The sequence below is a fragment of the Vulpes vulpes genome, chromosome X (genome assembly GCF_048418805.1).
Source record: "Vulpes vulpes isolate BD-2025 chromosome X, VulVul3, whole genome shotgun sequence".
NCBI classification, from domain to species: Eukaryota; Metazoa; Chordata; class Mammalia; order Carnivora; family Canidae; genus Vulpes; species Vulpes vulpes.
Window position 1 is genome coordinate 63,213,942 of NC_132796.1, and position 27,923 is coordinate 63,241,864.

At 38.6% G+C, this 27,923-nt stretch overlaps 1 protein-coding gene across 9 annotated transcripts in view; it reads right to left on the bottom strand.

Annotated features, from left to right (window-relative positions):
• Positions 1 to 27,923, bottom strand: part of CHM (CHM Rab escort protein) — a 255,280-nt gene that overhangs the window by 201,984 nt on the left and 25,373 nt on the right. For 8 of the 9 annotated variants that reach the window (XR_011998361.1, XM_026016746.2, XM_026016743.2 and 5 more), the window contains exons 2-3: positions 26,835 to 26,901; positions 1,925 to 1,997 (exon numbers count right to left, since the gene is read on the bottom strand). Coding sequence is in view for 6 of the 9 variants with exons in the window: in XM_026016746.2 (XP_025872531.1) it covers positions 1,925 to 1,997; positions 26,835 to 26,901 (140 nt within the window). In the remaining 3 variants the exon portion in view is untranslated. The remainder of the gene's footprint in view (positions 1 to 1,924; positions 1,998 to 26,834; positions 26,902 to 27,923) is intronic. The other variant, XM_072745034.1, reaches the window with a different exon arrangement.

The following is a 27,923-nucleotide window of genomic DNA, read 5'->3' on the forward strand; positions in this document are numbered from 1 at the left end:
AAAATTAGCCACGTGCAGAACAATGAGCCTAGACCATTCTACATAAAGATAAACTTAAAATGGATGAAGGATCCAAATGTGAGACAAGATTCCATCAAAATCCTAGAGAAGAACACAGGCAACACCCTTTTTGAACTTGGCCACAGCAACTTCCTGCAAGATACACCTATGAAGGCAAGGGAATCAAAAGCAAAAATGAACTATTTGGACTTCATCAAGATACAAAGCTTCTGCACAGCAAAAGAAAACTAAAAGACAACCTACAGAATGGGAGAAGATATTTGCAAATGAAATATCAGATTAAGGGGTAGTATCCAAGATCTATAAAGAACTTATTAAACTCAGCAGCAAAGAAACAAACAATCCAATCATGAAATGGGCAAAAGACATGAACATAAACTTCACAGCAGAAGACATAGACATGGCCAGAAGCACATGAGAAAATGCTCCGCATTACTGGCCATCAGGGAAATACACATCAAAAACACAATGAGGATCCCTGGGTGGCGCAGCGGTTTGGCGCCTGCCTTTGGCCCAGGGCGTGATCCTGGAGACCCAGGATCGAATCCCACATCGGGCTCCCGGTGCATGGAGCCTGCTTCTCTTGTGTCTCTGCCTCTGTCTCTCTCTCTCTCTCTGTGTGACTATCATAAATAAAATAAAAAAATAAAAAACACAATGAGATACCACCTCACCCCAGTGAGAATGTGGAAAATTTGAGAGACAGGAAATAACAAATGTGGAGAAAGGGGAACCCTCTTGCACTGTTGGTGGGAATGTGAATTGGTCCTGCCACTCTGGAAAACTGTGTGGAAGTTCCTCAAAGAGTTAAAAATAGACCTGCCCTAAGACCCAGCAATTTCACTGCTGGGGATTTACCCCAAGGATACAGATATAGTGAAAAGCTGAGATACCTGCTACAGCAGCAATGTCCAAAATAGCTAAACTGTGGAGGGAGCCTAGGTGTCCATGGAAAGATGAATGCATAAAGAGGCTGTGGTATTTACATACAATTGAATATTACTCAGCCATTAGAAATGACAAATACCCACCATTTGCATTGATGTGGATAGAACTGGAAGTATTATGCTGAGTGAAGTAAAAGTCAATTGGAGAAAGAAAAACATTATATGGTCTCATTCATTTGGGGAATATAAAAAAGTGAAAGTGAATAAATGGGAAAGGAGAGAAAATTAGTGGGAAGTATAAGTGAGGGTGATAGAGCATGAGACTTCTAACTCTGGAAAACAAACAAGGGTCAGTGGAAAGGGAGGTAGTTGGGGGTTGGGGTGACTGAGTGATGGGCACTGAAGGGGGCACTTGTTGGGACGAGCACTGGGTGTTATAGTATTTGTTGGAAAATCGAACTCTGATAAAAAAATATACACAAAAAAAAATTTCAGTGATATCCAATAGGTATAGTAGTGAGGTCCACCTTAGGAAAAAAATTACTAAATTTACCTTAAATTTTTCTTTGTCATCTGATTGTGTCAGGTGACGTCTATAAATATGCAAAACTACCAATCACTCAGATCATTTCAAATTAATGTATTTTCTCTCAAAAAAAATTTTTAAATATACTACTGAAAGAACAACAGGTAATATATTAGATTTTATAAGGACTGAAATTTTTTTTTCTGAAAGACTATTTTGGAGAAAAAAATCTTGCCTTATATTTGGGAATGTAATGACAAAATGGAATCAAGTATATATAGTACTTTTCAGCCCACATATCTATGTATATTTAAAAAGTGATCTCTATATTTTGAAGGCATTGGAAGAACATTAACTAAAATGGTGACTGCATAACTTTTGTTAAATAAAAATAGGCATTAATATTACAGAAGCTTATAGTTTTCTTCAATGTAGGGTTATTACAGAATACAAAATACAACCTAGTAGATTAAAAATGAAATAAGTTTACCTGGTGTTCCTTTAGCCAGGATAGTATTCCTGAAAAGCTAAAACTGGCCCAGTTTCCTCCATAGTAGCTTCTTCTGTAACAATAAAAAATAAGAGTAAAGTCACTGATCTCCATCAGCAAACCACCCTGGACCCTTCAAATCATCTCTCAATACTGCTACCACAAAGTTCAAACATAATTCGGATTTTGGAAATATTAGGCTGAAATAAATGTGTGCCTCTCAGATCCCAAAAGCAACTTTTCATTGTATAAGGAGTTAAAAATCTCTTTGGTCTCCTTAGAGTTTTCTCCACTGATCAAATGGTTGTAAACAGTGTCATATGGGCATTGAGGAGGGAACATGAACAAACTTAACTCCCGGGTTTAAAAAAAATGGATGAGGAGAAAACCTTGGTACGAGCTCAAGGAAAGCCAATGAAAAAAACTGCTAAGTTTTCTATAAACAACTAAATATCCACGATCACTACCACCTTGAACCCCATAACCCAAGCCAACATATACAGCCACACACACAACTGGCTACTCTAGAGCTAGTGGCTCTGTGTTATTTTTAGCCTTCAGGGCCAAAAATAAAAGTAGACCCTGGGACACAGTTACTCACTTTTGTGATAAGTAAAGCAAGAACAATATTCCAGCTGATAACTAGGTGAACTATTATTCTTTATTCCACAGCCCTGTGAAGATCATGGTTCTGTTTTAGAGATCCTAGAGGTCTTCTAATTAGAATGGGGTAAACCTGGTAGACACTGGACTTCTGATTAACTTCCTTAAGTAGATTTGTGGAGAGCAGAATTCTCTAATTCTATACTACTTATTGGGCTTTCCAGTTCTTGCAAAACTCTTCAGGTTTATTGATTATTTATATAATGACCCCCAAAGTACACTCAGTCCCACCTACAACATCCATTCTGGTTCTGGAGTGGGACAGATTCTTGGCGTTGTTTTTGTTCTCATTTTTGCTTCTCTGTATCTTTCTCTAATGAAATAAAAATCTCTAAAAGCTCTTTTTAAAATGAGACAAAAACTGGGGCACTGGGTGGCTCAGTCAGTTAAGTGCCTGCTTTTAGTTCAGATCATGATTCCGGGGTCCTGGAATCACCTCATGTCAGGCTCTCTGCTCAGTGGGGAGCCTGCTTCTCAATTTCCCTCTGCCTGCCAAGCTGCCTTCTTGTGCTCTGTGTCAAATAAATGAGTAAAATCTTTAAAAAATAAAAACAAAAATAAATGAGATGAAAACTAAAACCTTTAATATCCAAAATTACACATCCATAATGCTACTGGAGATCCCCTCAATATTCCGATATATTTCTCCTCAATCAAATGTTGACATAAGCCTGCAGAACAGTCAGACTTTGGGCTCAGGTATTTTACCTATAATCACTGTTTCTGCTCTAAGAGAGAAAATGGCTAAATTGAACATCTGTGAAAATAGGTCTATTAATACATATCACTTCTTTACTTATAATCTGATAGTTCTCTCAGAGATAATGCAAATTCATATACCACTCAGAATCTCTAATGGGCTTTAAAATTTAGATTGAATTTCAGCTATATTGGCAATCCTTGCTCACATGTTGGATCAGGAGACCTGGAAGATGTGATCCCTTGGGTCAGAGAGAACAGTGGAAGGAGAAGGTGAGCAACGGCCAGTAAAGAGAAGAGGGGGGTGTGAAGAGAAAGGCATGATAGAACTAGTGGTCTTTTCCACAGAAATGTATATCCTCTTCTCCTTTACCTGAGAATACACTTCTACCATTCCTTCCCATCTAAATAGAACACTCAATAAAACTAGAAAACATCCTGGGTTGTTAAAAAAATAAAACTTTCTTTATAATTTTTGTTGAGATATTTAGATTTTAAACCACAAGTTCATAAATAAGAGATTCTGAATACTGGATAAAAGTTTATTTTAAAAAGATTTATTTATTTATTCATGAGAGACACACACACACACACACACACACAGAGAGAGAGAGAGAGAGAGAGAGAGAGAGAGGCAGAGACATAGGCAGAAGGAGAAGCAGGCTCCTCGCAAGGAGCCTGGTGCAGGACTCGATCCCTGATCACGACCCAAGTCGAAGGCAGGTGCCCAATCACTGAGACACCCAGTTGTCCCTGGATAAGTTTTAAGACTGAAGTAATTATTTTTTATTGGATACACCAACTTATAAGTAATAAATACACATTAGAAATCTGACACTAGGGATCCCTGGGTGGCGCAGAGGTTTGGCGCCTGCCTTTGGCCCAGGGCACGATCCTGGAGACCCGGATCGAATCCCACGTCGGGCTCCCGGTGCATGGAGCCTGCTTCTCCCTCTGCCTATGTCTCTGCCTCTCTCTCTCTCTCTCTCTCTCTCTCTCTGTGTGTGACTATCATAAATAAATAAAAAATTAAAAAAAAAAAAGAAATCTGACACTAGGGTAGACAAAGGTTTCTTAGGTAAGACACAGTAAGCAATAAAACTACTGATAAAGTGAATTACTAAATGAAGAATTTCTACACTAACTATATCATTTTAAAAATGAATAGGCTAGCCAAAACTAGAAGAAAATATTCATAAAATATATCTGACAAAAGACTGGTATCTACGATATATAAAGATCTCTTTCAATTATATGACAAATATTAAAATTTTAAAATGGGCAAAGGGCTTAAACACATTCATAAAGGAAGATATATATGGTTAATGAGCATATAAAAAGGTCTCAACATCATAAGTCATTAGATAAGTAGACATTAATCCACAGCAATACCACCCTGAACATGTTGAGTCACCTACAATCCTGGATGCTAAGCAGGGTTGGGTTACATTGGTACTTGGATGGGAGACAAGTACACATTAAAATAAGCATAATGAAACACCATTATATATCCACCAGAACAGTTAAAATTTAAAAAACTGACAATACCAGATGTTGGTGTAGATGGCCAGAACACTCACACATTTTGGTGGGAGTATAAAATAGTACAAACACTTTCGAAAACTGTCTGGCAGTTTCAGAAAAAACTAAACATTATTTTTACCCTATTAACCAGTAGTAATTCCATTCCTAGATATTTACAAACGAAAAAAGTATGTGTTCACAAAACACTTGTACAAGCTTTGTCATAGTAGCTTTATTACTTAATAGCTCCAAACTGGTCAGAGTCCAAATCTCCATCAACAGGTGAGTGGATAAATAAGTCAAAGTATATCTAATAAAATGAATACTGTTAACACAGATGAATCTCAAAAAAGTATGCTAAGTGAAAGAAGCTTTTACCCAAAAAGAGTGCATTCTTAATGAATCCATCTATATGTCATCTATATGACATTCTAGAACAAGTTAAATTAATCTATAGTAAAAAATATCCTAAGAGTAATCACCTTGAAGGGTGGGAGTAAGAGTAGGACTTGACTTGGATAGGGCATGAGAGAACTTTCCAGAGCAAGGACAATATTATCTTAAGAGTCTTAGTTACACAAGTGTATGCATTTCCCAAAACTTACCAAGTGGTACACTTAAGATCTGTGCATTTCACACACGTAATTTTATCTCAAAATACGAACCATACTGAACTCGAGTTAATAAATATGCATGAAGTGTTCCAGACTGAAGGCACTAGACTGTGTACAACTTACTTTGAAATATACAAAAGAATAAGATGGAATAACGGAAAGAAAAATGAATACATAGGCAGTTATGGAATAAAGCAAATACAGCAAAATGTCAATAGTAGAATCCAGGTAGTGATACCTATTCATAGTATAAATTTCTCAACTTTTCTGTCTGAAAATTATAATTGTTAGAAAAACAAAAGTAACCTGAGTTTTCAAACACTGACCAAGATGTGCCAATTTCAAAGCATTTTCTGCAATTATCAAAACCCTAAAAATAGTCTTCAAAAATGCAATCTTGAAGTTTCTTTCCATTATTAAATGACCTAAAGTCAGTTCATACTCAAAATCTTTTTCCCCTATACTTGGTCATGTTTTTTGAGTCCTACAGTGTTCTAGTATTTTTCTACACAGCTCACATTTTCAACTTTACCTGTTGATACACTCTTAACATCAGCATCTGGAGATCTCATTCAATGTATATACAAGGTGAAACATGGTTTTCATTACTGTAGTCTTTCTCAGAAAAGAGGGTAACATAATTATTAATAAACCTGCTATAAAACCAATGCAGATTTTTACTAAGTTTGTTTTGGTATTTGTACAGTTCTAAGTATGATTTATATCCTTAAAAAGAAAGCAAAAGACTTTAGGTATCAAAATCAATATGGCAAAAAGAAAAGGAAAAAAAAATCAATGTAACATTCTAATATGCGCTCTAGAATATAACAAAACCTAAGTCAACCAAATATTTTCTTAAATTTTATCTTTAAAAATACAGCTTCAGAACCCTGATATTCAAATTCAATTTATAAACTACTATGTCCACTCTCTTTAAAAGTGTTTCTGGAGGGAATAACAAAGCTAGGTTACTGGTTCTGTTTTCAAAAGCCCACAGATCAGGATCCTTGGGTGGCTCAGTGGTTGAGTGCCCACCTTTGGCTCAAGGCCTGATCCGGGATTCCTGGCATCGAGTAGCACACTGGGCTCCTTGCAGGGAGCCTGTTTCTCCTCCCTCTGCCTGTGTCTCTCATGAATAAACAAATAAAATATTTTTAAAAAAATAAGACTCCACAGATACAATTTATTTTAAGGACAAAGTGAGAACTTCCTGACAGAAAAAAAAGAAAAAAAGAAAAAAGGGGAATGGAACATTTTCTGCCAATTTTTTGACACAAACGGCCTCTCTACATCAAATAAAGGAAAAAGTAGTTTACGAAGGACAATGTTTAACTCTAATGTCAGGAACACTATTATATATGGTGAAAAGACTTCCTTAAAACCAGAATCTCTTTGTAGAACTAAAAGACTATTCACAGAATTTAAACCACAAATATAAAACTAATGTTTAGGACGCCCAGGTGGATCAGCCAATTAAGAGGCTAGGCCAGTTTTTTATTTTGGTTCGGGTCATGATCTCCCTATCCTTGGATCAAGCTCATGATCTGGTTCCATGCTTGGTGAGCAATCTGCGTGTCTCCCTCCCTCGTTGGCCCTCCCGACCATTCACACCATGAGCACTCTCTCTCTCTCTAAATAAATAAATCTTAAAAAAATAAAAAAATAGCTAAAGCCCTCTAAAGTTTCATGACGGTAAAGTGACCTAAAATTTTCACCTAAAATAGTAAAACTCAAAAATGGAAATTTTTATTTTCAAAGATAAAAACAAGCCCAATAACAATACTGAGATATAGCTCTCCATTGTGTGAAATGCTGACCTTAAAACTGTAGAAAAAAATCATTTTAATCTTCATTTTTTAAAATTTTTTAATTGGATTTGAATTTGCCAACATACAGCACCCAGTGCTCATACTGCCAAGTGCCCCTCTCAGTGCCCATCCCCAGTCACCCCAACCGGCCGCCCACCTCCCCTTCCACTACCCCTTGTTCATTTCCCAGAGTTAGGGGTCTCTCATGTTTTGTCAGCCACACTGATATTTTCACTCATTTTATCTACTTTCCCCTTTATTCCCTTTCATTAATTTTTATATTCCCCAAATGAATGAGACCATATAATGTTTGTCCTTTTCCAACTGACTTCTTTCGGGCAGCATAATACCCTCCAGGTCCCTCCATGCCGAGGCAAATGATGGGTATTTGTATTTTCTAATGGCTGAGTAATATTCCATTGTATATATACACCACACCTTCTTTATCCATTCATCTTTCGATGGACACCAAGGCTCCTTCCACAGTTTGGCTATTATGGACATTGCTGCTAGAAACAAAGGGGTGCAGGTGTCCCAGCGATCACTGCATCTGTATTTTGGGGGTAAATCCTCAGCAGTGCTATTGCTGGGTCTTAGAGCAGGTCTATCTGTAATGCTTTGAGGAACCTCCAACAGTTTTCCAGCGTGCCGGGACCACTTCACATTCCCAACAACACTGCAAAGGGGCTCCCCTTTCTCCACATCCTCTCCAACATGAGAGGATGTTTCCAACATGTTGTTTCCTGCCTTATAAATTTTCCACATTCTCACTGGAGTGAGGTGGTATCTCATTGTGATTTTGATTTGTATGTCCATGATGCCCAGTAAAGCGGAGCATTTTCTCATGTGCTTGTTGGACATGTCTATGTCATCCTCTGTGAAATTTTTGTTCATGTCTTTGGCCCATTTCATGATTGGATGGTTTGTTTATTTGATGCTGAGTTTCATAAGTTCTTTAGAGATCTTGGATACTAGCCCTTTATCTGATAGCTCATTTGCAAATATTTTCTACCATTCCGTAGGTTGTCTTTTAGTTTTGTTGACTATTTCATTAGCAGTGCAGAAGCTTTTTATCTTGATGAAGTCCCAATAATTCATCTTTGCTATTGTTTCTCTTGCCCTAATAGATGTATCTTGCAGGAACTTGGCTGTGGCCAAGTTCAAAAAGGGTGTTGCCTGTGTTATCTAGGATTTTGATGGAATCTTGTCTCCCATTTAGGTATTTCATCCATTTTGAGTTTATCTTTGTGTACGCTGTAAGAGAATGGTCTAGGGTAATTCTTCTGCATGTGGATGTCCAATTTTCCCAGCACCATTTATTGAAGAGACTGTTTTTCTTCCAGTGGTTAGGCTTTCCTGCTTTGTTAAATATAGTTGACCATAATGTTCAGGGTCCACTTCTGGATTCTCTATTCTGTTCCATTCATCTATGTGTCTGTTTTTGTGCCAGTACCACACTGTCTTGATGACCACAGCTTTGTAGTACAACCTGAAATCTGGCGTTGTGATGCCCCCGGCTCTGGTCTTATTTTTTGTAATATTCCCCTGGCTATTCGGGGTCTTTTCTGATTCCACACAAATCTTAAAATAATTTGTTCCATTTCTGAAGAAAGTCCATGGTATTTTGATAGGGATTGCATTAAACGTGTAAATTGCCCTGGGTAACATTGACATTTTCACAATATTAATTCTGCCAATCCATGAGCATGGAAAATTTTTCCATCTCTTTTTGTCTTCCTCAATTTCTTTCAGAAGTGTTCTGTAAATTGTAGGGTAGAGATCCTTTACCACTTTGGTTAGGTTTACCTAGGTATCTTATGCTTTTGGGGGCAATTGTCAATGGGATTGACTCCATAATTTCTCTTCCTTCAGTCTCATTGTTAGTGTAGAGAAATGCCACTGATTTCTGGGCATTGATTTTGTATCCTGCCATACTGCTGAATTGCTGTATGAATTCTATCAATCTTGGGGTGGAGTCCATTGGGTTTTCTACGTAGAGTATCATGTCATCTGTGAAGAGGGAGAGTCTGACTTCTTCTTTGCCAATTTGAATACCTTTTATTTCTTTTTGTTGCCTGATGGCTGAGGCTAGAATGTCTAGTACTATGTTGGATAGCAGTGGTGAGAGTGGACATCCCTGTCTTGTTCCTGATCTTAGGGGAAAGGCTCCCAGTGTTTCCCCACGGAGAATGATATTTCCTCTGGGTTTTTCGTAGATGGCTTTTAAGATGTTGAGGAATGTTCCCTCTATCCCTACACTCTGAAGAGTTTTTTTGTTTTTTTCACTCTGAAGAGTTTTGATCAGGAATGGATGCTGCATTTTGTCAAATGCTTTCCCTGCATCTATTGAGAAGATCATATGAATCTTGTTTTTTCTCTTACTGATATGATCAATCACATTGATTGCTTTACAAGTGATGAACCAGCCTTGCATCCTGGGGAAAAATCCTACTTGGTTATGGTGAATAATTTTAAAGTATTGTTGGATCCCATTGGCTAGTATCTTGTTGAGAATTTTTGCATCCATGTTCATCAGGTATATTGGTCTATAATTCTCCCTTTTGGTTTAGTCTTTGGTTTTGGAATTAAGGTGATGCTGGCCTCATAGAACAAGTTTTAGAAGTATTCCATCTCTTTTTATCTGTTGGAACAGCTTTAGTAGAATAGGTATTTTTTCTTCTTTAAAAATTTGATAGAATTCCCCTGGGAAGCCAACTGGCCCTGGACGTTTGTGTCTTGGGAGGTTTTAGATGACTGCTTCAATATCCACCCTGGTTATTGGCCTGTTCAGGTTTTCTATTTCTTCCTGTTCCAGTTTGAGTAGTTTGCGGTTTTCCAGAAATGCGTCCATTTCTTCTAGATTGCCTAATTTATTGGCATATAGCAGCTCATACTATGTTTTTAAAATCGTTTGTATTTCCTTGTTGTTGGTAGTGATCTCTCCTTCCTCATTCATGATTTTATTAATTTGAGTCTTCTCTCGCTTCTTTTTAATAAGGCTGGCGAATGGTTTATCTAATTAATTCATTCAAAGAACCAACTCCTGGTTTTGTTGATCTGTTCCACAGTTCTTCTGGTCTCGATTTCATTGAGTTCTGCTCAAATATTTATTAACTCTCTTCTTGCACTGGATATATGATCTATTTGCTGATTTTTCTCCAGCTCCTTTAGGTGCAAGGTTAGCTTTCATATTTGAGTTCTTTCCAGTTTTTGGATGGATGCTTGTATTGCTATGTATTTCCCCCTCAGGACTGCTTTTTCTGTATCCCAAAGATTTTGAATGTTTGTGTCTTCATTCTCATTAGTTGTCATGAATCTTTTTCCTTCTTCCCTAATTTCCTGGTTGACCCTTTCATCTTTTAGCAGGATGGTCCTTAACCTCCATGTGTTTGAAGTCCTTCCAAACTTCTTCTTGTGATTTACTTCTAGTTTCAAAGCATTATGGTCTGAAAATATGCAGGGGATTATCCGAATCTTTTGGTATCGGATAAGTCCTGATTTGTGACCCAGTATGTAGTCTATTCTGAAGAAAGTTTCATGTGCACTTGAGAAGAACGTGTATTCAGTTGCATTTGGATGTAAAGTTCTGTAAATATCTGTGAAATCCATCTGGGCCAATGCATCATTTAAAGCTCTTGTTTCTTTGGAAATGTTGTGCTTAGAAGAACTGTTGATTATAGAAAGCGCTATATTCAAGTCACCAAATATAAGTGTATTATTATCTCAGTATGTCTTAATTTTGGTTATTAATTGATATTCTTGGCAGCTCCCACATTCAGGGCATAAATATTCATGATAATTAGGTCCTCCTTTTGGATAGATCCTTTAAGTATGATATAGTGTCCCTCTTCATTTTTTACTACAGTCTTTGGGATAAACTTTAATTTATCTGATAGAAGGATGACTACCCCTGCTTCTTTTGAGGACCATCTGAATGGTAAATGGTTCTCCAACCTTTTATCTTCAGGCTGTAGGTGTCCTTTTGTCTAAAATGAGTCTCTTGTAGACGGAAAATAGATGGGTCTTCCTTTTTTATCCAGTCTGAAACCCTGCGCCTTTTGATGGGGTCATTAAGCCCACTCATGTTCAGACTTACTACTGAAAGATATGAATTCAGTGTCGTCATAATATTTATTCAGTCCCTGTTTTTGTGGATTGCTTCCTTGGACTTCCTCTTTCTTTTACGGAGTCCCCCTTAATATTTCTTGCAGAGCTGGTTTGGAGGTCACATATTCTTTCAGTTTTTTTCTATCTTGGAAGCTCTTTATCTCTCCTTCTATTCTGAATGAGAGCCTTGCTGGATAAAGTATTCTTGGCTGCATGTTCTTCTCATTTAGGACTCTGAATATATCCTACCAGCCCTTTCTGGCCTGCCAGGTCTCTGTGGAGAGGTCTGCTGTTAACCTCATGCTTCTCCCCATAAAGATTAGGGATTTCTGGTCTCTTGCTGCTTTAAGGATCTTCTCTTTATCTTTGGAATTTGCAAGTTTCACTATTAATTGTTGACGTGTTGAGCCGTTTTTATTTATTTTAGTGTGGTTCTCTCTATCTCCTGGATCTGAATGCCTGTTTTCCTCTCCACGTTAGGGAAGTTCTCAGCTATGATTTGTTCAAATACATATTCTGGACCTCTGTCCCTTTCGGCGCTGTCGGGAACCCCAATTAAACGTAGAGTTTTTCCTTCTGAGGCTGTCATTTATTTCCCTTTACCTTTTCTCATGATCTTTTCATTGTTCTTCTCTTTTTTCCTCAATTTCTTTCCTTGCCATCACCTTGTCTTCTATGTCACTCATTCATTCTTCTATCCTGTTAACCCTCATCATTAGGACCTCCAGTTTGGATTGCATCTCATTTAATTGATTTTTAATTTTGGCTTGATTAGCTCTAAATTCTACAGTCGTGAAGTCTCTTGAATCCTTTATGCTTTTTTTATAGAGCCACCAGTAGCTTTATAATTGTGCTTCTGAATTGGCTTTCCGACATTGAATTGTAATCCAAATTTTGTAACTCTGTGGGAGAGAGGACTGTTTCTGATTCTTTCTTTTGTGGTGAGTTTTTCCTTCTACTCATTTGCTCAGGGCAGAGTGGCCAAAAACAAGTTGTACTGGAAAAAGGAGAAAAAGAGAAAGAAAAATGGGGGGGGGGACAAATAGAAAACAAAAAACAAGGGAGAGTATCCTCTGATTCTATATACTATAAATCCCTCGACTTCCCGTGGAACATTGTGATGCTGCTTGGTCAAGAAGTTGCTTTTCCCCTGTCCTCGTAGTTGGTCTTCTGGGGAAGGGGCCAGCTGTGTACACCTGGGGGAGCTGCCCAGCCACCTGCCAGGTGCAAGGCTCAGTGGGAACTGTTTATCCTGTGAGGTCCCTGCTCAGACCCAGGTACAAGGTGACACCCCGAAGAACAACCACAGTTGGGGAGGCCTGCTCTCCAACTCTGGACTCAGCTCCTGCATTAACTACTGCAGCTCCCAGTCTGAAGGGGCCTGGATGCTACGGGGGTGGGGGCCACCAATCTGCACAGCTCGGGACCGCCCACTGGCAGGAGAATCCTTGCTGTCCTGTGTCCTCCCGTCCTCTGCCTGTCCCGGGGGGAGTGCCAGATCTTGAGCTGTGTCACCCTGCGCCCTTGGCTCCGGGGCCTGCGCTGCTGGAATCGCGCTCCTGTGGCCCTCGCAGCCCCCTCTGCCAGGAGCTGCAGCCTGAGCCACTGCCTGAGTTGCTCCCAGAGCCCTGTTGGGAGTGCCCTCTGGCCCATTAGGGAGCTCGGCCTACAGTGTGTGGTGCGCTCTCCCCTGGGACGCAGTTCCTCTGTTAGTGCCCCTGGGAGCCTGAGGGCATCCTTGCCTCTCCTGGGATCCTGCCAGAGCTCTATGTGAGTGCCTTTCCGTCTGCGAAGATTGGTGAAGCTCCTGCTTCTCCGGGACAGGGCTTTCCTGTCCTGGGGGCACTCACTGCTTGGCCTTAGCCTGGCTCCTCACGGGGCCCCTCCCCCTTGGATGCCTTTTGTTTCTTTATTCCCCCCCCCCCCCATCTTTCTACCGTGATAGAAGCGTGAACTCTTCTCACTGTAGCATTCCAGCTGTTCTCTCTTTAAATCTCAAGCCGAATTCATAGGTTTTCAGGATGATTTGAAAGTTATCTAGGAAATTTGGTGGGAACAGGTGACTTGAAGACCCTACTCTTCCACCATCTTAATTGGAGCTTTTTTAATAAATCCTTCGTGTTCATGTGTGTTCTCATCAAGACAAAAACATTTAGTTAACTAATGATCATTTTTTTAAAAAGCAACTGAAGAGATTAGAGTTCAACAAAACATATTTTGAAAAATGTTGCCTTAATTCATATTAATGGGAAGAATAAAAATAGGATAATACACATTATAGATCATTTTCCATTCACTACCACTTAATGTTCACAAGAATCCTGAGAGATTTCATGCTATAATTATCCACATTTTGCAATTAGGAAGGAAAACAACAACAACAATTAAGAAGTTCAGCATCTTACTTAACTCACTCAGCTAGGAAATGGCCTCGATTTAAGCCCAGGGCATATGAGACCCCAAAGTCTACTCTTTCCACTATATGCACTGTCCATTATAATCTTTAAATTTATAAACGTAAGCATATAATAAATATCCCAGAATCTAATTTATTCTAAGTAAAGGCAATGAATCTGTTTACAGACATTAGACAGAATGAAGTCAAATTTTTGTTCCGCTTCTCCAATTCATCTGGACAATAAAAATGGGAAAATATTTCACGACTATATCTACTCTAATGCCAGAGTTGGAGAGACTATTCATTTCTAGGACCTAAAATACAACCAATTTTATTGCATTTATCAACTTTAATGTGTGCAAATATCTTTCTGTATATGATAAAAGTAGGAAAATAATAGTGTGGTATGTCTACTAGTATTGATTTACCTGCTATTAAAGAGTACGATATACTATGCACATTAGAAGAGAATCTATTCCATTTAAATTGATTGGAATACTATAAAGAATCATGACATGTTTTAACCTTCCTGGTTGACAAATAACAAACAAGAGAATATATTGGATTTACTCCCTACACAAATTCTCCTTTACTAAAATCTCCACATACCCGATATATAAAAAAGCCAAGTTCCTTTCACAATCCACTCATTCCAAGATCAAATAGGTGGAGCCTTGGTGGTAGAGTATGCAGATGCAATACTAATGTTACAGAGGAAGACCAGCCCTTACTTGGTTTTAAAAGCATCCCATAAGGTTACATTCAGTTGCTTTGCCAGTCAAATCAGTCTCCCAGAATCAAATATTCCAGGCTGAGTCCCCAGTAATTAGGGCTAGACAGAGACCTTCCTATGTTGACAGTTATTAGTCACTGACACTAGTCTACCCACTCAAATCCATTTTTAGACAACCAAACTGTATGTAATGTACACAGACAGCCCTTAATTCTTGTTTTTCACTGTGATCTTATCTATTCTTTACTGACTCAACTATCACTCCTCTGCTGATGGCTTACAAATTGCTATATCCCATCTGAGCATCTCTGGTAAGCCCCAAACTCAGCTATTTTGGGGCTGAAACTACAGATGAATCATCAGCTTACTGGACAACTCCATTCATTAAATATCCCTGATTAACTTGAAACTCTACATGTTGAAAAGTTAATTTTATTATCTTTTTCCCACCCCCATGTACATCCTACTGGGCCCCTGCAGTGACTCTTCAAGGTAAGTTGTACACTAGCCACATCTTACAGTTGATGAAAACAACTTGATATAACTAATCATTGTCAGAGTCACTATGTGAATTAGGTCTTTTGACCATCAAGTCCAATATTTGCGTCTATTTTCCAATCCTACAGCTTATCTTGGAGAAAAAGCACAGGCTTTGTTTTCAAATGGACCTGGGTTTAAATCCTGGTTCTTCCCCTAACAGACATGTGACATTAGACAAGCTATTTCAATTCTCTTAATTTGTTTCCTTATCTCCCAAAGGGGAAAAATTATACTTCTTTTAGAGAAAAGTATTAAGAATTAAATAACAATATTTATAAACTACTTAACACAGTACCAACCAAATATTCCATAAATGTTAGCTATCATTATTATATCACGTCATCTCTTAATAGTATACATGTACAATGCTAGATTAGGTTAAGCAAATTAAAATTACTTTCACTCATAAGTTAGTGCCACAGACATCTTGAGATCTCTTTAACATGAGAGAATATGGAAAGGAGAAAACTAGGGACGCCTGGGTGGCTCTCAGTGGTTGAGCATCTGCCTTTGGCTCAGGGCATGATTCCGGAGTCTGGAATCAAGTCCCACATCAGGCTCCCTGCAGAGAACCCACTTCCCCCTCTGCCTATGTCCCTGCGTCTCTCATGAATAAATAAATAAAACTTTTTTTTTTAAAAAGGAAAGGTGAAAATTAGGGCAACACTTGATTCTTTAATATCTCATATACATTTTTTCCCACCCCTACAGGAGGCCACTGTTTTTTCCTTTATCTAAATAATAGAAGGTAGAGGACTTCTGCAAGATGGTAACATAGGAAGATCCTCAAATTCATCTCTTCCCAAGTACACACCAAATGTATAGTTACATTTGGATCATTTCCTTCTGAAATATATCTGAAAACTAGATGAGCTGCTTCTCCACAACAAAGAATTAAAAAAAAAAAAACTGCAACCAGATAGTAGGAGAGGCAGAGACACAATCTTGCCAAAACCTTACCTATCCTGATGCTGGGACATGCAATAAAAAGGGATCTCACAAGTCCAGTGCTTTTCAATATGTACATACTACTAAGCAATAACTACTTACTAATCAACAATTATTTAAAGACAAATGGACTAAATTCTCTTTAAAAAAGACACAGAGTTCCTGAAGAATGGATAAAAGCACAAAACCACCTATGGGTGCCTAGGTGGCTCAGTCGATTAAGCGTCTACCTTCAGCTCTGGTCATGATCTCAGGGTCCTGGGATTGAGCCCCACATTGGGCTCCCTGCTCATTGGGGAGTCTGCTTCTCCCTCTCCCCTAACCCCTCCCCCTCCCTTGTGCTCTATTTCAAATAAATAAATAAAATATTTAAATAACAACAAAACAAAACACAAGATGATCTACATACTGCATAAAACAGACTCATTTCACAAGGACAAAGACTGAAAGTGAATTAATAAATTATATTAATAAAATATATTCCATGCAAATGGAAACAAAATGATGCTATAGCTATACTTACATCACACAATTTTATTTTTTAATTTACTTTTTTATTTAAATTCAATTAGCTAACATATAGTGTATCATTAGTTTCAAATGCAGAGTTCAGTAATTCATCACTTGTATATAACACCCAGTGCTCATTACATCACATGCCCTCCTTAATGCCCATCATCCAGTTAGCCCATCTGCCCAACCACCTTCCCTCCAGAAACACTGTTTCCTATAGTTAAGAGTCTCAAAAAAAAAAAAAAAAGAGTCTCTTATGGTTTATCTGTTATTTTTTTGCCCTGTTATTACTTGTTTATTTAAGTTCAATTAATTAATATATATTAGTTTCAGAAATAAAGGTCAGTAACTCATCAATCTTATAGAATACCCAGTGCTCATTACATCATGTGTCATCCTTAATGTCTATCTCCCAGCTACCCCATTCCCCCAACCCACTCCCCTCCAGCAACCCTGTTTGTTTCCTATGATTAAGAGTCTCATATGATTTGTCTCCCTCTCTGATTTCACCTTATTTTAAAAACTAGACTTTAAAACAAAGAATGTAATAAAAGACCAAGAGGGATACTACATGATGATAAAGGTGTCAATCCAGCAAGAAATTATATACGCACCCACCATAAGAGCACCAAAAGATACAAAGCAAATATTAGCAGACCTAAAGGAAATAATGGCAGCAATACAATAATAGTGAGGGACTAACACCCCACATACACCAATGGATAGATCATCCACACAAAAAATCAAGAAGGAAACATTGGCCTTCTCTAACACATTAGACAAAGTGGACTTAAATGACATATATAGAACATGCATTCATTCCAAAGCAGCAATTCTCAAGTGCATGTGGAATGTTTTGCAAAACAGATCACATATTAAGGCACAAGTCTCAAAAAATTTAAGACTAAAATTATATCAAACATCTTTTCCAGCCACAATAATATAAAACTATGAATGACAAGAAGAAAGCTGGAAAAAAATTCATGAATATGTGGAGATTAAACAACATACTACTGAACAACCAATGGGTCAATGAGGATGTCAAAAAATACACTGAGACATGAGGCACCTGGCTGGCTCAGGTGGTGAAGCATATGACAATTGGCCTCAGGGTTCTGGGTTCAAATCCCACATTGAGTGTAGAGGTTACTTTAAAAAAAATACAATCTTTAAAAAAGAATACACTGAGAGGCAGAAGAAAAATAAATCAAGGAATCAATCCCATTTACAATTGCAACACAAAACTTAAGATACCTAGGAATGAACCTAACCAAAAAGGCAAAGGATCTGTATGCCAAAAACTATGGAACACTTATGAAAGACATTGAGGAAGACATAAAAAAATAGAAAAACATTCCATACTCATGGACTGGAAGAACATATATTGTTAAAATGTCTATGCTACCCAAAGCAATCTACACATCAATTCAATCCCTATCAAAATACCATCAACATTTTTCACAGAGCTGGAACAACTCTAAAATTTACATGGAACCAGAAAAGACCTAAAACAGCCAAAGGAATGTTGAAAACGAAAACCAAAGCTGGCAGTATCACAATGCTGGACTTCAACCTCTATTACAAAGAAAGCTATAATCATTAAGACAGTATGGTATTGGCACAAAACACACTGGAACAGAATAAAGAACCCAGACAAGGACCCAAAACTATATGGTCAAATATCTTCAACAAAGAATGTCCAATGGAAAAAAAAAGTCTCTTCGAGAAATACCGCTGGGAAAATTGGATAGCCACATGCAAAAGAAAGAAACTGGGCCACTTTCTTACAATATACACAAAAACAAACTCAAAATGGATGAAAGAGCTAAATTTAAGATAGGAAACCATAAAAATCCTAGTGGAGAAAACAGGCATCAACCTCTTTGACCTTGGCCACAGCAACTTCTTGCTAGACAGGTCTTCAAAAGCAAGGGAAACAAAAGCAAAAATGAACTATTGGGACTTCATCAAGATAAAAACTTTTGCACAGCAAAAGAAACAATCAACAAAACTAAAAGGCAACCTACAGAATGGGAGAAGATATTTGCAACTGTCTTATCAGATACAGGGCTAGTATCCAAGATCTATAAGGAAGTTATCAAACTCAACATCCAAATAACAAGCCAGTCAAGAAATGGGCAAAAGACATGAACAGATACTTCTCCAAAGAAGACATATAAATGAACAACAGACACATGAAAAACATGCTCAACATCATTCAGCATCAGAGAAATACAAATCAAAACCACAATGAGGGGAGGAGGGGCAAGATGGCAGAAGAGTAGGGTCCCCAAATCACCTGTCCCCACCAAATTACCTAGATAACCTTCAAATCATCCTGAAAATCTACGAATTCGGACTGAGATTTAGAGAGAAGAGCTGGAATGCTACAGAGAAGAGGTCGCACTTCTATCAAGGAAGGAAGACGTGGGGGGGTGGGGATAAAGAAACAAAAGGCATCCAAGGGGGAGGGGCCCTGCAAGGGGCCAGGCTAAGACTGGGGTGAGTGACCCAAGGACAGGAAAGCACTGTCCCAGAGAAGCAGGAGCTTCACCAATCTTCCCAGGCTGAAAGGCCCTCACAAGGAGTTAGAGCAGGACCCCAGGAGGGTGGGGATGCCCTCAGGCTGCCTGGGACACTAACAGACACCTGCGCCCCGGGGAAAGTACACCAAGCTCCTGAAAGGGCTGCAGGGCATGCACCCATTGACCCAAGAGCAGCTCCGAGGGGCTCGGGCTGCAGCTCCCCAAGAGGGGGCTGGGTGTCCCGGGAGCAGCTCGGAGGTGGCTCAGGCAGAGGAAGAGGCTCCATGCGGAGGCGGCTGCACCGCTCCAGGAGCAGCTCCAAGGGGCTCGGGCGGTGGCTCCCCGGAGAGTCACAGAGGGGGCTGCACGGCCTGACCAGAGTGCAGGCCCTGGAGCACAGGGCTCTGGGACACAGCCCAGGATCCGACCTCCCCCCGCGACCCCCCCGCCCCAGCACAGGACAGGCAGAGTCCGGGAGGGCACAGGACAGCAAGGACACTCCTGCCCCAAGCTGAGCAGATCAGCAGCCCCACCGCCGGAGTATCCAGGCCCTGCAGACAGAGAGCTCCATAGTTACTGCGGGAGCTGAATCCAGGGCCCCAGAGCTGGCCGTGCCACTGTGGTTGTTCCTCCTGGGACCTCATGGGGTAAACAACCCCCACTGAGGCCAGCACCAGGCAGGGGGGCAGAACAGCTCCCCCAAGTGCTAACACCTGAAAATCAGCACAACAGGCCCCTGCCCAGAGGACCAGCTAGACAGACCAGTTCCAGGGGAAGTCAAGGGACTTAAAGTATACAGAAGCAGAAGATACTCCCCCGTGTTTTTGTTTTTGTTTTCGTTTTGCTTTTTGATTTGTTTGCTTCTCCCACCCCTTTTTTTTCCTTTCTTTCTTTTTTCTTTTTTTTTCTTTTTTCCTTCCTATTATCTTTTTTCTTTCTCTTTTCTTTCCTTCTTTCTCTCCTCTCTTTTTCTCCTTTTCCCAAATACAACTTATTTTAGGCCACTCTTTATTGAGCAAAATGACTAGAAGGAAAACCTCACCTCAAAAGAAAGAATCAGAAACAGTCCTCTCACCCACAGAGTTACAAAATATGTATTAAAATTCAATGTCAGAAAGCCAATTCAGAAGCACTATTATATAGCTACTGGTGGCTCTAGAAAAAAGCATAAAGGACTCAAGAGACTTCATGACTGCAGAATTTAGATCCAATCAGGCAGAAATTAAAAATCAATTGAATGAGATGCAATCCAAACTAGAAGTACTAACAACGAGGGTTAACGAGGTGGAAAAACGAGTGAGTGACATAGAAGACAAGTCGATGGCAAAGAGTGAAACTGAGGAAAAAAGAGACGGACAATTAAAAGACCATGAAGACAGATGAAGGAAAATAAACAACAGCCTGAGGAAGAAAAACCTACGTTTAATTGGGGTTCCCGAGGGTACCGAAAGGGCCAGAGGACCAGAATATGTATTTGAACAAATCCTAGCTGAAAACTTTCCTTATCTGGGAAGGGAAACAGGCATTCAGATCCAGGAAATAGAGAGATCCCCCCCTAAAATCAATAAAAACCGTTCAACACCTCGACATTTAATAGTGAAGCTTGCAAATTCCAAAGATAAGGAGAAGATCCTTAAAGCAGCAAGAGACAAGAAATCCCTGACTTTTATGGGGAGGAATATTATGGTAACAGCAGACCTCTCCACAGAGACCTGGCAGGCCAGAAAGGGCTGGCAGGGTATATTCAGGGTCCTAAATGAAAAGAACATGCAACCAAGAATACTTTACCCAGCAAGGTTCTCATACAAAATGGAAGGAGAGATAAAGAGCTTCCAAGACAGGCAGGAACTGAAAGAATATGTGACCTCCAAACCAGCTCTGTAAGAACTTTGAAGGGGGACTCTTAAAATTCCCCTTTAAGAAGTAGTTCAGTGGAACAATCCACAAAAACAAGGACTGAATAGATATCATGATGACACTAGACTCATATCTTTCAATAGTAACTCTGAACGTGAACGGGCTTAATGACCCCATCAAAAGGCACAGGGTGTCAGACAGGATAAAAAAGCAGGACCCATCTATTTGCTGTCTACAAGAGACTCATTTTAGACAAAAGGACACCTACAGCATGAAGATAAAAGGTTGGAGAACCATTTACCACTCAAATGGTCCTCAAAAGAAGCAGGGGTAGTCATCCTTCTATCAGATAAACTAAAATTTACCACGAAGACTGTAGTGAGAGATGAAGAGGGACACTATATCATATTTAAAGGATCTATCCAACAAGGGGACTTAACAATCATCAATATATATGCCCCGAATGTGGGAGCTACCAAGTATGTAAATCAATTAATAACAAAAGTGAAGAAATACTTAGATAATAATACACTTATACGTGGTGACTTCAGCCTAGCTCTTTCTATACTCGATAGGTCGTCTACGCACAACATCTCCAAAGAAACGAGAGCTTTAAATGATACACTGGACCAGATGGATTTCACAGATACATATAGAACTTTACATCCAAACTCAACTGAATACACATTCTTCTCAAGTGCACATAGAACTTTCTCCAGAATAGACCACATACTGGGTCACAAATCAGGTCTGAACCATATCTGGGGGCATCACAATGCCAAATTTCAGGTTGTACTACAAAGCTGTGGTCATCAAAACAGTGTGGTACTGGCACGAAAACAGACACATAGATCAATGGAACAGAATAGAGAACCCAGAAGTGGACCCTGAACTTTATGGTCAACTAATATTTGATAAAGAAGGAAAGACTACCCATTGGAAGAAAGACAGTCTCTTCAATACATGGTGTTGGGAAAATTGGACATCCACATGCAGAAGAATGAAACTGGACCACTCTCTTTCAACATACACAAAGATAAACTCAAAGTGGATGAGAGATCTAAATGTGAGACAAGAGTCCATCAAAATCATAGAAGAGAACACCGGCAACACCCTTTTTGACCTTGGCCACAGTAACTTCTTGCAAGATACATCCACAAAGGCAAAAGAAACAAAAGCAAAAATGAACTATTGGGACTTCATCAAGATAAGAAGGTTTTGTACAGCAAAGGATAGAGTCACAAAACTAAAAGACAACCTACAAAATGGGAGAAGATATTTGCAAGTGACATATCAGATAAAGGGCTAGTTTCCAAGATCTATAAAGAACTTATTAAACTCAACACCAAAGAAACAAACAGTCCAATCATGAAATGGGCAAAAGACATGAAGAGAAATCTCACAGAGGAAGAGATAGACATGGCCAGCATGCACATGAGAAAAAGCTCTGCATCACTTGCCATCAGGGAAATACAAATCAAAACCACAATGAGATACCACCTCACACCAGTGAGAATGGGGAACATGAACAAGGCAGGAAACAACAAATTTTGGAGAGGATGTGGAGAAAAGGGAACCCTCTTACACTGTTGGTGGGAATGTGAACTGGTGCAGCCACTCTGGAAAACTGTGTGGAGGTTCCTCAAAGAGTTAAAAATAGACCTGCCCTACGACCCAGCAATTGCACTGATGGGGATTTTCCCCAAAGATTCAGATGCAATGAAACGCCGGGACACCTGCACCCCGATGTTTCTAGCAGCAATGTCCACAACAGCCAAACTGCGGAAGGAGCCTCGGTGTCCATCGAAAGATGAATGGATAAAGAAGATGTGGTTTATGTATACAATGGAATATTACTCAGCCATTAGAAACGACAAATACCCATCATTTGCTTCAACGTGGATGGAACTGGAGGGTATTATGCTGAGTGAAGTAAGTCAATCGGAGAAGGACAGTGTATGTTCTCATTCATTTGGGGAATATACATAATAGTGAAAGGGAATATAAAGGAAGGGAGAAGAAAAGTGTGGGAAATATCAGGAAGGGAGACAGAACATAAAGACTCCTAACTCGGGGAAACGAACTAGGGGTGTTGGAAGGGGAGGAGGGCAGGTGGTGGGGGGGAATGGGTGATGGGCACTGAGGGGTACACTTGACGGCATGATCACTGGGTGTTTTTCTGTATGTTGGTAAATTGAACACCAATAACAATTAATTTATTAAAAAAAAATTGCACTGTTGGGGATTTACCCCAAAGATTCAGATGCAATGAAACGCCGGGACACCTGCACCCCGATGTTTCTGGCAGCAATGTCCACAACAGCCAAACTGTGGAAGGAGCCTCGGTGTCCATCGAAAGATGAATGGATAAAGAAGTTGTGGTCTCTGTATATAATGGAATATTACTCAGCCATTAGAAATGACAAATACCCACCATTTGCTTCAACGTGGATGGAACTGGAGGATATTATGCTGAGTGAAGTAAGTCAATTGGAGAAGGACAAACAGTGTATGTTCTCATTCATTTGGGGAATATAAATAATAGTGAAAGGGAATATACGGGAAGGGAGAAGAAATGTGTGAGAAATATCAGATAGGGAGACAGAACATAAAGACTCCTAACTCTGGAAAACAAACTAGGGGTCGTGGAAGGGGAGGAGAGCAAGGAATGGGGGTGAATGGGTGACGGGCACTGAGGGGGGCACTTGACGGGATGATCACTGGGTGTTATTCTGTATGTTAGCAAATTGAACACCGATAAATAATAAATTATTAAAAAAAAAAACGTTGCATTTTGCCTGCCTTTAGCATCTAATACTGACATGATATAAAAAGGAGATTATGCAGAAAAAAAAAAACACAATTGGATACCATCTTATATCAGTCAGAATGGCTAAAATTTACAACTCAGGGAACAACAAATGTTGGAGAGGATCCAGAAAAAGCGGAACCATCTTACACTGTTGGTGGGAATGTGAACTGGTGCAGCGATTCTGGAAGAGCAGAGTATGGAAGTTCCTCTCCATACCAAAGTTAAAACTAGAACTACCCTACAACCCAGCAACTACACTATTAGGTATTTATCCAAAGGATACAAACAGTTATTTGAAGGCACACATGCACCCCAAAGTTTATGACAGCATTGTTCACCACAGTAGCCAAAATATGGAAAGAGACCAAATGTCCATCAATAGATGAATGGATAATTAACAGGTGGTACATATATGCAATGGCAGTATTACTCAGCCATCAAAAAGAATGAATCTTGCCATTTGCAATGATGTGGATATAACTAGAGGGTATTTTACTCAAACAAGTAAGTCTGAGAAAGACAAATATCATGGGATTTCACTCAAATGTGGAATTTAAGAAACAAAACAGATAAATACAGGAGAAGGGAAGGAAAAATAGGAAGAAAACAGAGACGGAGACAAGCCATAAGAGACTCTTAACTATAGGAAACAAAGAGAGGGTTGCTGGAGGGGAGATGGGTGTGGGGATGGGGTAACTGGGTGATGAGCATTAAGAATGGCACTTGATGGAATGAGCACTTGGGTGTTATGCAACTGATGAATCATTAAATTCTACCTCTGAAACTAATAATACACTACATGTTAATTAAATTGAATTTAAATTTTAAAAATAGTAAAAAAAAAAAAAAAAAGAATACATTGAGACAAATGAAAATAGAAATATACCAAAATCTATGGGTTGTAGCAAGCTGTTCTATGAAAAAAATTTATACAGATATAGGTCTACCTAAAGGAACAAGAAAAATCTCGAACAATCTAACATTGCAACTAAAAGAACTAGAAAAAAAAAAAAAAAAGCTCAAAGTTAGTAGAAAGACAAAAATAATAAAGATCAAAGCAGGGGGATGCCTGGGTGGCTCAGCGGTTGAACATCTGCCTTCAGCTCAGGACAAAATCCCAGAGTTTAGGATTGAGTCCCAAATTGTGCTCCCCGCAGGGAGCCTGCTTCTCCCTCTGCCTATGTCTCTGCCTCTCTCTGTGTCTCTCATGAATAAATAAATAAAATCTTTTTAAAAAATAAAAAGATCAGAGCAGAAATAAATGAAATAGAAACTAAAAGGACAACAGAAAAGAGAAGTGAAACAAAGAGCAGGTTCTTTAAAAAGATAAACAAAACTGACAAACATTTAGCAAGATTCACTAAGGAAAAAAGTAAGCTCAAATAAATTAAATCAGGAGTGGAAGAGAAGTTACACCTATATACCACAGAAATAAAAAGGATAAGAAACTACTAAGAAAAATTATATACCACTACATATATGAAACTGCTATAAAAATTAAGATATTGGACAACAGAGAATAAATGGATAAATTCCTAGAAACTTACAATCTTCCAAAACTGAACCATAAATAAATAGAAAATCTGAATAGGCCAATTTCTTTCTTTTTAAGATTTTATTTATTTATTCATGAGCTATAGAGAGAGAGGCAGACACAGGCAGAGGGAGAAGCAGCATCCTCTCAGGGAGCCCCAATGCAGGACTGGATCCCCAGGTTCCGGGATCACGCCCTGAGCCAAAGGCAGACATTCAACCACTGAGCCACCCAGACATCCCTTGAACAAATCAATTTCTAATAAAGAGATTGAATCAGATTAAAATAAAAAAAACTCCCAACAAACAAAACCCCCAAAACAGATGACTTCACAGATGAATCCTACCAAAATTCAAAGAGAACACCTATCATTCTCCAACTCTTCCAAAAACTTAAATAGGAGAAAGCTGCCAAACTCATTTTATGAGATCACAATCACCCTTATACCAAAATCAGTCAAGGATCTACCATGAGAAGCAAAGAAAAGAGAAGAGAGAAGAATAAAGAAATTATGGACCAGTATTCCTGATGAACATAGACACAAAAATCCTCAACAAAATAAGAGCAAACCAAATTCAACAATACATTAACATGGTAGTATACCATGATCAAGTGGGACTTCCAGAAGTATAATGTTGGTTCAACATCCACAAATCAATTAAAATGATACACGTATTAACATTATGAAGCATAAAAATATAAACATCTCAAAAGATGTAGAAAAATTATTTGGTGAAATCAACCTCCATTTATGATTACAGAACTCCCAACAAGTTGGATATATACGGAATATACCTCAAAACAACAAAGGTCTTATGTGACAAGCCCACAGCAAAAATCATACTCAGGTGAAAACCTAAAATATTGTCCTTTAACATCAAGAACAAGACAAGAATGTTCACTATTGCCACTTTTATTCAACATAGTATCGAAGTCCTAGCCAGAGGAATTAGGCAAGAAAAAAGATTATTGGTTGCTGAGGGGTGGAAGTTTGGGGAGGGGTGTAAAATAAGGGAATCAAGAGGCACAAACTTCCAATTATAAAATAAGTCATGGGGATGTAATGTACAGCATGATGACTATAATCAGTAATGCTGTATTGCAAATTTCAAAGACTAAGAAAGTAAATCTTAAAAGTTCCCATCACAAGAAAATATAAGGTCTTAATTTTGGTAACAGATAGTAACTAGACTTATTGTGGGGATACTTCCCAATGCATAAAAGTTTCCAATCATTATGTCATACACCTGAAACTAAGATAATGTTGTAGGTCAAATATACTTGAATAACATAGAAAATATGAAGCCCAAAATACAATAACACATACAGATTGTATACACCCTCGCACTTATGTAAGAAAGCAAGTGTGAAGTTTCCAAGTTTCTTGGATAATTATCACTTAAAAAACAGTCACTAATGAGAAAAAAATTATGCTATGTTTAGTTAATTCTTAAAAAAAATCACTATTTCACAGAGTACAAATGTAAAACTTGTATTTTATATATTTCACATATTTTCAGTGAAAATACATTTTTCTTAGTTTATACATGACATATATAGACTTGTGTGTATTGAAATTGCAATTTTGTATACAGATATTTACAAACTATTAAATGGTACCACTGATAAACTTACGAATCAACATGCAGAACCCTCTGGCCACTTCTTGAACATGCAGCTGCAATGATGGACTCAGGCAAACCTATAAAAACACAGGCCTATATCACTTAGAATGTAGAAAAAATACATATATATGAAAATATATGAACATTACACAAATAGTTCAATGCATGACATCACTGTATAAAAAAGTTTAACAAAAGAGGCTTATCCTCGTATTAAAAATTATAATGTTTATACTATTATACCATTGGATATTTGTTAAAAGAATACAACTTATACTAAAATTTTTATTATGTGGAAGAGATATATTTTTTAAATCAAGCACTGGGCATCTGGGTGGTTCAGTCGGTTGGACATCTGCCTTTGGCTCAGATCATGGTCCCAGGGTCCTCAGATCGAGTTCCATGTCAGGTTCCCTGATGGGTGGAGAGCTTGCTTCTCCCCCTCCCTCTGTCACTCTCCCTGCTTATGTTCTCTCCCTCAAATAAATAAATAAAATCTTTAAGAAAAAAACTCAAGCACTTAAATTTTTATATGCATATTTCCATAAATGAGCAACTATTAAAATATTATTCATTTAGCACTGTTATTTAGGAGCTATGTTCATACATTAGCTCATCTCATTTTCTGAACTGAACTGAGAGAGAAGCATCATTGGCATAGAAAAGACATACTGACATGCCAATATGTTAACTTATTGTCCAATGCTTTAACATCCTTTTTTCTATTGTTGCAATCTGAAACCAAATCTAACTCCAAAGCCACACAGTGTTTATGAGGAGGAATAGCACACATTTTTCATTTTAAGCAATAAGTTAGCTAGTTTAAAAAGAGGCCATTCATTGAGACCTGAAACCATAAAACTCCTAGGAGAAAATAAAGGCAGTAATTCTATGGAATATTACAAAGCCATAAAAAAGGATGAGATCACACAATTTGCAATAACATGGATGAGCCTAGAGGGCATTATGCTAAGTGAAATCAGTGAGATAAAGAGAAATACCACATGATTTCACTTATACACAGAATCTAAGAAACAAATGAATAAACAAACAAAAAGCAGAATCAGACCCTATAAATACAGAGAACAAATGGACGGTT